The sequence below is a fragment of the Ricinus communis genome, chromosome 8 (genome assembly GCF_019578655.1).
Source record: "Ricinus communis isolate WT05 ecotype wild-type chromosome 8, ASM1957865v1, whole genome shotgun sequence".
NCBI classification, from domain to species: Eukaryota; Viridiplantae; Streptophyta; class Magnoliopsida; order Malpighiales; family Euphorbiaceae; genus Ricinus; species Ricinus communis.
This window is the reverse complement of record NC_063263.1, coordinates 183,087-195,481: the sequence shown is the minus strand read 5'-3', so window position 1 is coordinate 195,481 and position 12,395 is coordinate 183,087. Positions and strand designations below refer to the sequence as shown.

Sequence of the window (12,395 nt, the reverse complement as noted above, 5' to 3'; positions counted from 1 at the left end):
AATTTAGTCATAATTTGACCAATTAAATATATTTTTTACCTAATTAAATGATTGGTCAAAATTAAACGTGGATATCATTTAGGAAATGAGAATTCAAAATTAAGCAATGTATATAATAATATGACATTAAGACTCATCAATTTAGATTTTTCATTTTCTAATTGACATCTATACCGTTGTTCATGTTACTTAATTCTAACAAACAACTCAATTAAACCAAACTTGCACTCAGTTGGCTAAATCATAGCTAAATTGAATATTTCTAAAAAAGATCACCAAAATTATAAAATTTTGTAAAAGAAAAAAGAATTTCATATAGTAGAAATCACCTTCGGCATTTCCAAGTTTATATGTAAGGAAATGGATCATGAATTGTTCATGTAAATATTCCTATGAAGAACAATATTTACTACCTGAAATGCAACATTCACATATAAAATAGTCAAATACAATTATGACATACAAGAAACTTTCTTCTTCTCTTTACAGCAATAGTTACCAAACAGCATACAAAATTGCAACATCATTAACAACCTGCGAGCATGAAAACTCCATGAGTTCGATTAATCATTTGAAACAAGTTCAAACTTTGTAGCTATACGTATATTTACATAAAATAATCACTTCTTCAATATTCATTGAACAAAACCAACAAAAGATTGACTATGAAATTGTACAAGATCTTTTCAAAAAAATATGAATCGTGTTAAGAGAAGAAAGAGAATCTTACCAGTCATCATAAGAAACTTAGACTTTTATCCAAGATATCGAAGCAACACACCATCATTTCCCAACACAAAACCCTTGCTATCATTGATAAACCTACGAGAAAGATATCATGAATATCATTGACTTCTCCATGTTCATGAAGTTAAAACATGTAAAACCGTAGGCTAGTATAGGGTTTTATGATTTGATCCAACTCCAACATCACTAAGGCTTAGCTATTACTTTCGTCACAAAATCATTCTATCCAAAAGTTTAAGCTATTAGGTGAGGCTTCAAAAATAGTTTTATATCTCTACTATACTACGCATGTAGATGTCTATTACACTTGAAGTATAGACAAGCATAGACCCATTTTACCTTAAGCCAAAAAATAACTTCACTTAAAAGGATAAGCTACTAGGTGAGATTCGAAGAATCGTTTTAAATCTCTAACAACTTGAAAGCATTCTATAATCTTTTACCAATATGTATCCGTTCATTATTTCTTAGTTGGTCTATAAATATTTTTTAGAAAAAGAACGACCTCTTCTTTATTTCCTAATATTTTCTTTAATACGAGCCGCACTTCATCTTAGTTCTTATATTGCATAGAACAAAATGCTAGAAAAGAACACATCTTCCAAGCCATTAGAGAATGACGAATCTTCCAAGTCACTAGCTAACAACATTCTAAATTGTTTCTTTATTGTCTATTTCTTGTTTGGTAAAAGTTCATTTCTAATGAATGGAATAAAATTAACTACACAAGAAGGTACCGTAAGTTGTTATAGAGAGAATATTTAGACAAGGACGTACTTTCTCTTAGAAAAGATGTTAATGGCTTGAAAAAAATAATATATGTATCTTTTAAAAGGATTAGGCTTACTTCACTGAATAGAGATTTGCAGCAATACTATCAGCTGCTTTATCGCGAGTCCATGTTTTGCCACCATTGGTAGTTCTCAGCAGAATCCCACTGCCCCCTGCAGCCCAAGCCTCATCCTGTAGAATGAAACCGGAAAGTGTTTTAATTGTAGAGACTTGGAAAGTAAGGATGATATTAAAATATTGTAGCTCATTTATAATGTAGGTATAAAAATTAATGAGAAGTAGCATTCCATATTAATTTGTAAAAATAGATTTATTGAAGCTTTTATACTTCAAATAGTATTTTTTCAAAAACAATTATAGAACTATGTCGAATTCAACAGTACTAAAGCTTTTACCCCCACAACCATCTCAACACCCACCCCTTCTTCCTCATTGACATGGAATGAAGCTTCAAGAACAAAGATTTGAAATGCTTAATATAAGCTGACAACTGAGTTTGAGAGTGAACCAAAAGAATGAATTAATTTAGAGCCTATAAATTACAAATAGAAATGAAAGAGAAGATAAGGCGAATAGTGGGTGGGTTGATGATTAATTTAAAGCCAAAAAAAATGCTTCAATGAACTATGTTTATGAAGAAGGAGATATTGGTCCTAGCAAAGGAATTCTTTTGGAGTTTATATGCTTATATTAGCATCCCATGGCATATGTTAAAGTAATTGTTTGCTCACGCGGAGATAAACTCTCACATATGCAATTGGTATGGTCATGAGAAATAGATAGGGAATGATGCATAGATAAGCTTGCCAAGTTATTTCTTGCAAATTTGTGATCTGCCCTTGATCATGAAATATACAGAAGTGCAACCTAATTAGCATACAAAAATTATCCACCCACCATGTAAAGGAGCATGCTTTTACATGTTAAAATTTACAAAATTGCTACCTTTGAACGATATCCAACATCTAGAATCCCGAAACCCCGACTTTGCACTGAAATTTCTTCAAAATCCTCTGAAATCTGGTGAAGAGACAATAGTTGTCTTCAACAATAATAAAACTTAAATGAAAGTAATGACAATGAAAAGTAGAAAATGAAGGCTGACTACCAGAACCAAGAACAAGAATATATATATATCGCAAAAATCATTGCTAGTATTACAAAAATGGAAGAATAAAAATACAAGGAGAAACACTCATAAGACATTTATGTGTTATCAGTTGCATTAACGATGAAATTTACGTGCATGTTCAAAGAAAATGAGCGAGCATATGGGAAAAATCCATAATTCCTTGATACATGAAAACACATGAATCCACTAGAAATCATAGTGATGCCAAAAAGAAAAAGTATGAGTAACCGAGTATTTCAAGTAGAAAATTTTTTCATAAATGACGCATTTACTGTAAGTAGAAGTGGCATCTAACATGTCTTGTCATGCAAGCATGTCGGTTTCAGGTCATCACCCCAAAAAGTATCACTAGCACAATTCATAACTAAGAAAGTGTACTACTTGCTTAATCTGATGAAGCTTCAAATTAATAATGCAGCACTTCTGAATTCCATGTCTACTTGTAAAATTTTTCCTTTTAAGATACTAAGTGTTATATTACTGTTTGATATAATGAAGATTGTTAATAAATAGATATCATGTATTGTTCTCTCTTTTTTGTTGATTGGAGGCCTAATGGGCCTTGAGTACTGGGCCCATAATAGAGCTACCCTTCTCTTACAAAACTCTCACCACAAAAATGATTAAATTCCACCAATAATGGTAGATAGGAAGACTCAAACTCAAATCATGTCCTTTAAGGTTGCAAGTAAACCAACTGGGCATAAATGGCTATTTTGGGACATTGATGTAAATATCACTTGTTCAATGTCTATGCTGATGTAATTGGTAAATCAAGTAATACAACCAAACCTACCCCATAACGAGGAATAGTCGCAAATGAAAATGATCATACCAAGAGATATTCCTATATGGTGTTTACCACTCATTTTAGTTTCACACAAATAATATCCTATGTGGATTAAAATAAACATAAAAACAGTTATCATGGTTGAGCTTAAAGAATGAGATCCCCAAGTTTTACTTACTCCAGTCCCTTTACTGAGATAAAGTCCCCCTCCTCGGACAAGAAGCCACAAACCACCATCAGCTCTCCATCCCATGTTCTGAATTCGTCTCGCAACAGCTCTGTTATGTGGCTGCCAGAATGGCTGCAAATAATGGACAATAATGGACCATAAACAATACAATTGCACATCCATTTAAAATCAAAATTGATGGAATGAAGAATCATAAATAGAAATAGCTCATGCAACTATACATTATCCACAGATAGAAACTCTGAAAAGAATGAAAAAGAAAGAATTTAAAATAAAAGCCACAAAACTAAAACCATACAGTGGAAAGTATTAATAAAATTATAGAGTTCATTTAGCCGCCTTGATTAAATTACTGAAATTAGTTAAGCAGAATGACAACCAGTCATCAAAATCCATTAGTAAAGTACATAATGGTTTGTAATAGCAGAGTTTAAGATATTTGACTGATTTCATTACAAATACAAGCACATCCAAAGTCCCAGATTATCATTCGGTACTCAATTCAACTCAACTAAGACTTGGTCCAATCTATTTGAGGTTAGTTATATGGAACCTGTTTCTCTTTTCCAAATGATTCTAGGCCACATCTTTGGAGAGATGTAAAGTCACTAGATCGTCATGCACCATTTACCTCCAGGTTACTTTAGGTATATTCTCTCAATAGAAAGCCATAAATAATGACGGGTAACACTTTTAAGTAATAGCTGCAATTGATCCATTAATCTAGCCTGTATATAGTCTCATAAATAACGGAGGAGATTTAGCTTACCATATATAGCTTCCCAGGATCCTCTATGTAATTAGCATAGACAACTTTAGTTTCCTTGTATAGTTGGCCTTCTTGTCTATATAATGAAAGACCTTCTCAGAAGAGGAAGAAAGTTTGAATTTGCCATAAGATAAGAAGTCTGATAAGTCAAGCTTTCTTATTTAGAAATAAATTGAAATAAGAAAACCAAAAAATGGTACCTAAAAGCATATGGAAAGCTTGGAAGATGCGAGCAAAATAAGGAAAGAAAATATGAAAGGAAAAACCAGATTCCATATTGCTAACAGTCATAATGCTTTAGATTGTCCAAATGTTACCAATATGTATATAGATAAGAGAGAGAGAGGTGTTGGGCAATCTCATTAACAATGAGGAATAATGCTGATTAACTTGAAGCTTTCCAGACCTAATGACTCTCACTGGAACAGAATAATCTCATTTTCTATGAAAAAATCCTATCTTATTTAATTGTCTATTCTCAGTCATGATAATAAAGAGATGGTTGTAAAGAATCTAATTATAGCAGCCAGCTAAAGAGATCATGAAGGAAGTATGCACAAGAAGCTTTGCGTCCATACAAGCTGTCCTTCTCACATCAAGACAGCTGAAGTTTCCTCCATCCAACTCCATTACTATGCTTCCAGAATTGCTCTCTAATTTGCCAACTTCTACATCATTGAATGATTACAATGCAAATATTAAAGGAGAAGGAATCCTGATAGGGTTTGGTTCAACCTAGCTAGGAAATCTCCAAATACATTGAGGAGTAGGAATAATAAATATATATATAAGAGACCCCACAGGTAAGACATTCAATTCATTCAAGACAAATACAAAGCTCAACTTTATATTCATTCTCTTTTTGCAAATACAAACTTGATTGTCGGAGTGGATATTGGACGCCAAGTCTGATATTCTCTTTAATTCTTTTATACGTTTACAGGAGGAATAAGTGAGCCTTGTTCAACATCATCAATTCCTTAGGTAAGTCATCAATTGGTGCTGTTTGTGGGAAACAGCTATATCTTTTCCCAAAGAAAAACTTTCCTGAAAATAAATCTTTTGTTGATAACTTCCTAAAAAATAATGTCTCGTCCGGACAACACTCGCACCTCAGAACCACCACCACCTAGAAGTGTTCCTCCTTAGATTACCTACAATAATCGACCACCTATTCAACAAATATCACCTTTTCAACAATCAACTTTTCAGCTATATGTATATGGTCCTTATCAATACCCTTATTCTTATTCATACATGATCTCCCATGAGCTATGTGCAAAATCCACCACAAAGAACCATCGCACCAACACCATTCTCTGATCTCACAGTACTTTAGTAATTGTGCTGAGCTAAATAGGTGCTCCTCTAACAACTAATGTTAATCCTACAATAGTTGTACCTCCGCAATATCAAGAGATGATCAATAAAGAAATTAGTACGCGTTTGACGCAATTTAAAGATCGACTAACACAAATGCTCTTAGGAGGGCAGATGAACGAAAACACAAAATCAAGGGAATGAGCTGAATTAAACAAACTGCCAATTTCTATATCATTGAAGAAAGCATGAACCAACCACAAAGTGTTTTCCAATTCTCACAATCTTCCTTGCAACTGTATGTTGCAGCAACAGATTATTCAGTGAATATGGATTATAGTTGCCATTCATTGCCATATAAGACAATCGTGTTCTAAGAACATTTCTTATATCAAAATATCTGCTGGCCTCCCAGTCACAAAACCTTATACTCATCCAATCTTTTTTTCGAGGAAACTACACAACCTTATACTCATCTTCCTTTCTCACCCTTGTGGATTCCAATAACCCAAAGAGAAAAGAAATGTATCAAATTCTCAATCATGCAACAGGCCATCAAAACTTAGAATTCCAAGAAAAACACTAAACAATCCTTCCCATCATAATCAGCAACTCTTGCATACTAATCAGCTACTATCCTCAAAAATTAGGTCTAGAAACAAGTCTAACTGGGCTCCCTTTAGCAATTAAAAGGTGCCCAAATGCAAAAACTTTTCAGGAACTCCAAGCTCCAAGAAGGGTGAGATCCATGCAGTCTTCTCTGCATTATATAAGATGTTTCAGTAGATTTAACCTATTTTCTCAAGTCATAGTTGAGAAATCTTTCATTCATACAAAGATCATCTTCCATTGCGTCCATGCCAAAAACAAGTTTTCCTATAATACAAATAAGTGTGGAATCTATGCACAGTATCCCAACCAGCCTAATTCCTAGCGATACTATTTTTTACAACTACTGAACATACATAGTATTATATTTCATCTATCTTTCATAAATTACCAATAGAAGATGGTGGTTTTATCCATTAAGTATGCCTAAAATAGAAGTTCATAATCGCCTGAGAGAAACATTGAACACAAAAGAGGAAAGGCTACTCATGAAAATGAACATATAAAAGCCACTGCAGGAGAAATGAAGGAAAAAAGGAAAAATAACAGTGTGCAAGCTTCATGCTAGACAACTCAGACCTAAACTTGATCTCTGACAGTACAGAAAACTGGTTGCACTGGAACAGTCTCAGCTTGGAATAATAATCTAGCAGAAGCATTGGCTTGCTCGATATACTTTTAAGTACAAAATATTTTTGGTGTTGTTAGCCATGCGATGATGGAATAAAATGATGAGCAGGAAAAAGGGAATTCTTAATTATCATCAACTGTTCCTTCAGTGTTGAAGATCTACACAGTCCTGTATCCATCATTTTGCACATTTCTTCTTCTTTAATGACCTGTGACCTGTTAATTGCAAATGATATTGCAGAATCTCACCAACGTACTAAAATGTGGACAAAAGTTTCAGAAGGTGAGGTTTGGCTCGATTGTTAAGGCATTTACAAAAGTTTAAGCAACAAAGTTTTCCTTTATTAAAATCGAAAGGAAGAGAAAGCAAGAATAAGCCCAAAAAAAGTGATAACAGAACACTCCTCGTTGCAGAGTATGAGAATGGAACCAGATATATTATAATATAAAGGAGGATGCTTAAAAGAAAATGGGAAGTTGAAGAAAAAGACAGCTTATTAGAAAAGATAATATCCAGAAGTGCTGTCCTCTTTTACCAGCTTGAGTCTATAGAACCTATTAATTACTTGTAGTGTTTGATACTGGCACGCTAAATCTATAATCTCTTTCAAAGATGAAGATAGGAGATACACAGCATCCCATCATTTTATGCATGGGGTTATCTTTATAAATTTTGCTACTTCAGTTGCAGCTTCATTGTCGTCAGTTATATTTGCCGCTTGTTATTATCAGAATTCTGCAATTGAACTCATTAAAAAAGAATGACCCTTTTCTTTCCCAAAGAAAGAGTAAAATATGTCAAAGCTCGATTTTGAATAAAACTGAATGCACCTTTAAGCCCTCACTCCATTGGGAACAAGCCCAATCAACTTGTTTTAGTGAGCAACCCATTGTCCAAATACACAGTAAGATAAATAGCTAACAGTTGTCGGATTTAGATGTCTTGGCTTCAAATTTTCAATAGCTAGTCAAAAAGGATCATTTGTTGTGCATCCAGCATGAGAAATTTTTAAGCAGACATGTTCCATTCAAACCTAAAAGTGAAGCAAAATGAATACAGGGACATCCAGATATTAACAAAGAAAAGACCCTTACCTGGCCAGGTTCCCATGTCAAATAGAAGTTACCACGGCTTGAGACAGCAACATAGTTTCCATCTGGAGAGCGGTTGACAGTATTAAAGGTTCCTGTATAGTAACTTGCGCCACTAATACCACTAGATACTGTTCTGCAACAACAACAACAACACTCTGTAAACATCTAGGCTATTTGTAACTTCAAATCTATGGTTAAAATAATTTTACAGTATATCGGCATAGTAATTGAATAAGATTTTTAAGCTTTAATAAATAAGAGGGCATACAAGAAACGGAAAATTTTCTCACATACAGAAATTGCTAGTCTAAAAGATATAGTTCTTGGTAAAAGCAAGCCCTGAAATGAATTATTTAGACAAAACCAAACACATGCAATTCATCTTATAGACTCTGGATTTAGCTTTGAAAAAAGTATTTATTTATTCATTCGAGTAAGCATCCATTGAGGCATAAGACAAATAAGACAAGCTTAACATTAAATTAACTTCAAATTTTACTTCTTCTATACAATTCAACTAGTCCTACCAGAAGTTCACCTACCTATTTAGAGTAGCTGAAACAGTCTCTTGAACTGCAGCCCTCCAATTGTATCCCCCGTTGGATGTGATATAAATTGCACCTTGGTCAGTCACCATCTCAGCACTTTTTTCTCCAGTAGCTTTTATATATACCTGCACAAATATATCATAGAACCAACTAATCTAGCATTAGTTTGTCTTAACAAATAATAAATCCGTAAACTGCATAGAAAGGATAATCAATTACCATATCTCCAGGAAGTTGAGCACTGAGAGGTATCCTTTGCCAACTATCTCCAGCATCAGAGGTGTACAACAAAATGGCTGGTTTGCCAACAATCCAACCTTCTTTCCCTTTAAAACTAATGGAATTGAATCTGTAATTGAAATCCTCATCTTCAGCTGATGGTATGGAGCGCGAAACCCAAGTGTTTCCGCCGTCCTTCGTCTCCAAGATGGTTTGCCTAGTACCCAGAAGGAAACCGTGGTTCATGTCATCAGGGACAAATGCGATGTCAAGAAGGACAACTCCAGGGTCGCTAGGGAGGTAAACTCTCTCCCATTCTGAAAGGGTCTCTTCGGCATTTGCGGGTTGCTGGATTATCAGAGGGGACGAAAGTAAAGGGAGTGACACAGTGGCTGTTTGGGATAAGAATTGTCTGCGATTAAGGCTGTGGTGGTGGGGTAGGTGGACGTTGTTGAGAGAAGCTTTGGGTACAAAGCGAGACTGAGAGTGAGAGTGTGATTTGTTAAGGAAAGGAATGTTGGCTGTGAATGCAGAGGTTGAAGAGGCCATTATTCTTTCTCTTTCTTCTTCTCCAAATGAGCTGCAAAAGCAGACTCTCTGTCTCCTGTCTCTTTCTATATTTTCTCTCTCTTATCCAATGGTTGTTATCATCAACGGCTACGCGGGTGTTTTTAAGCGTCTCAATTCCTCTATCTGGATATATATGCCTCATGCGGCTAAATTACCTTGATGGTCCCTGGATTTTGAGGCAGGTATCACTAAAGTCTCTAAATTTTAATTTGTAACACTAAAACGTCTCAACTTCAATTTTCATATCACAAAGTCTCTTTTATTGTTTTCTATCTAAGAAACTACCGGAATGATGATATGATGTGTCACATATTTAAGAATTTAATTTATAATTTTATTAAATATATATCATATCATCAAATAAGTTAAAAAAAAGATTAAACTGTAATTTTTTATTTATTTCTAAAAGTTAAGAAAAATTAATCAAACTGAATTCTCTTTCTTTTTTTCTCTTTCCTCGTGGTTCTTCCCTCTCCACCAATTCTCATTTTCCGTCCAAACCAAGCGATGATGCCACCATAAAAATGAAGGTATGAGTGGCTGAACTTTTCTATGGGTTTCCACTGCTAGTCCAAGGTCCATTCTCCGTACTAGGCCCGTTTTAAAATGAGTTGTTCGGTTGAGAACCCTAAGAGATTATGATATAATGATTATTTTAGAGAAGGAATCGCCACCCAATGAAATCGGGATAGTTCGAAAGTGAGGATGATGACTTTGTACCCCTCGCGCAGAGCCTAAGTTTCTCCATCCCTAAAATCAAAAATTCTAAGTTCGGAAAGTTAGGTACGAATAAGAAAGATTTTCGAAAGCGCCCCTATCCACCTAGGAGGTGAAGCCTAGCCTCTACTAATGTAGACGAGCCTTTGTCTATCCTAATAAAATCGTCTTAGCGTAAGTTTACTCTATATTCATTTTATTTACCAATCTTTTTATCTTATTTAGCATATGGGTTGAGAAAGATAAGAACTAATCTAAGGATGGGGTACATTGGTATCTTAACTAATCCTAGATAGGAGGCACTTAGTTTATTTACTAGTCCTAATAGAGAGGCACTTTGGTGCTTTGGGTTTTATCTTTGACATGCCTTGGTATCCACATCATTTGCATTTTTTATTAATCCTGATCTAAGTGTCAGATTCATTTTAGCCTTAGCATTTAAGGTGAAAACATGCGAAATGGGGGGGGGGGGAGCCTTACTTTGGTAATCTTCCATTTTATCATCTTTGTATATGGGGTGATCATTTCATTTACTAATTTTAATTTATCCTTTATTTGCATGTAAAGTAATCCTAAGCATGAATTTAAACATACATAGAAATGAGGAGGAGAATAGGACCAGAAAGGGATTAAGGAAAACGGGGGGTAATAAAGAAGATTATACACATGCAAATGGCTCTAGTGGCCTTAGTACAAATCACAAATTAAACATAAAAATAAACAATAAACTCTCAGTCCTCCTCGAGGGTGAACCTCCATAGGCTAATTACTCTGCATTTAGGGGTTAGAATTAAGGCATGATAAAAGCACAATGAAGCAAATTGAATAGATAGATAATTTAATTAAAGCAGAGATGAGTAAAATTAGATAAAAATAAGAGAAATAGAATGAAATAATTTAAAAATATTTTCTATCTCATCACAGAGGCTAACCTTATGCGAGGTTAGTACCTTAAGACACAAAAAGAGCTCACGTCGTCGTTTTAAAGCTAACCCATTTGCTAAAAAAGATAGAGAGCGAACTCGCGTGAGCACAGGTTAAGCTTACGCGAGGTCAGACCGTAAACTTTAACCATGATCCATGTGATGTCATTTAGCCTTAGGAGTCTCTATTTGGATTCAAATAGTCATTGGACTCACACAAGCAGAGGGTGACCTCGCGCTAACTTAGGGCCTAGTCCTTAGAACATACTAAACACAACTCTAAATGCTAAATGATATCGATTTAAGGCCTTAGGCTTCTTGATCTTGCGCGCGCAGAGGGTGACCTTGCGCGAGCTCAATGATTCAGGTCCTTATGGCCATTAAACAACATCGTTTTAGTCAAAACGCAGAAGCATATAAATGAAACAACAAGTAATCTATGGGTGAAGGCGGTTGACCTCACGAGAGCTCAACCTACTCAAGAGATGGCAGAAGCCCTGAAGTAAAAAAAATTAAATTTAAATAAGATTATAATATATAAAATAAGGGTGCACGAACAAAAATATTTTCATAATGATAATGTGTAGAGGTGAAATAGATGGACAATGAAAAAAAAAAGCATTAAATGGAACAAAAAATGAATAAGAATCTGAATGCAATGAATGTGAAATATGTAAAATGGAGTTAAGAATTATTTTTTACCCTCAAATGGCTACCTTTATTTTTCTGAGAACAAATTGATCTCCCAAAAATTCGAAAAGAAAATACAACAATCTTGTATGGAGAAAATTACCCGAGAAAAGGAATTAGTTTTTATGTTTCTTTAAGGAAATATTCCTTTATAGCAATAATTTTTTCAAAACTATCAAAAACCTCTTCTTCCTAAAGCTTTTGATTTTTTTGACACGAAATTAAAATCCTAAAAGTCTCAACCCTTAGCACAAAGTTTTAATTTGTCTTTTATAGGTTTTACCAAGTGTTTTCCTTTTATTATAGAGAAAAATCTTGCCTAAACCTGCTAGCCAACGGATGAGCAACATGTCAGCTAGAGCTGACCATTGTCTAGGCTGAGCTCGTGCGAGCTCGGGGATGAATAGGCATGAGGCTAGATGCAAAGCCAATGCCCCTAAGTCAACTACTCGACTCACGCATGTACACGTTGGAGTCGTACGAGTTCAGGCTGAGTGTCACGAGCTTACTTGGTCACATATGAGGTCATAGGTCATATGCTACCTAGATAGACTCCCGTGAGCTTAGGTTGAGCTCGTGCTAGCTTAGACTGAGCCTGTGCGAGCTTAGACTGAGCCCGTGCGAGTACAATCTTCTAGATCCATGACCATTATT

General features: G+C 34.8%; 1 protein-coding gene across 1 annotated transcript; it reads right to left on the bottom strand.

The window, feature by feature from the left end:
• Positions 1-316: 316 nt before the first annotated feature.
• LOC8276665 (photosystem II stability/assembly factor HCF136, chloroplastic) lies at positions 317-9,509 on the bottom strand. Its single transcript, XM_002520879.3, has 8 exons — positions 8,842-9,509; positions 8,617-8,747; positions 8,075-8,207; positions 3,640-3,762; positions 2,485-2,559; positions 1,595-1,710; positions 731-822; positions 317-534 (listed from the first exon to the last, which is right to left on the bottom strand). The coding sequence occupies exons 1-7, from the start codon at positions 9,388-9,390 to the stop codon at positions 756-758; spliced, it is 1,194 nt and encodes a 397-aa protein (XP_002520925.1). The 5' UTR covers positions 9,391-9,509; the 3' UTR covers positions 317-534; positions 731-755.
• Between the last annotated feature and the right edge of the window lie 2,886 nt (positions 9,510-12,395).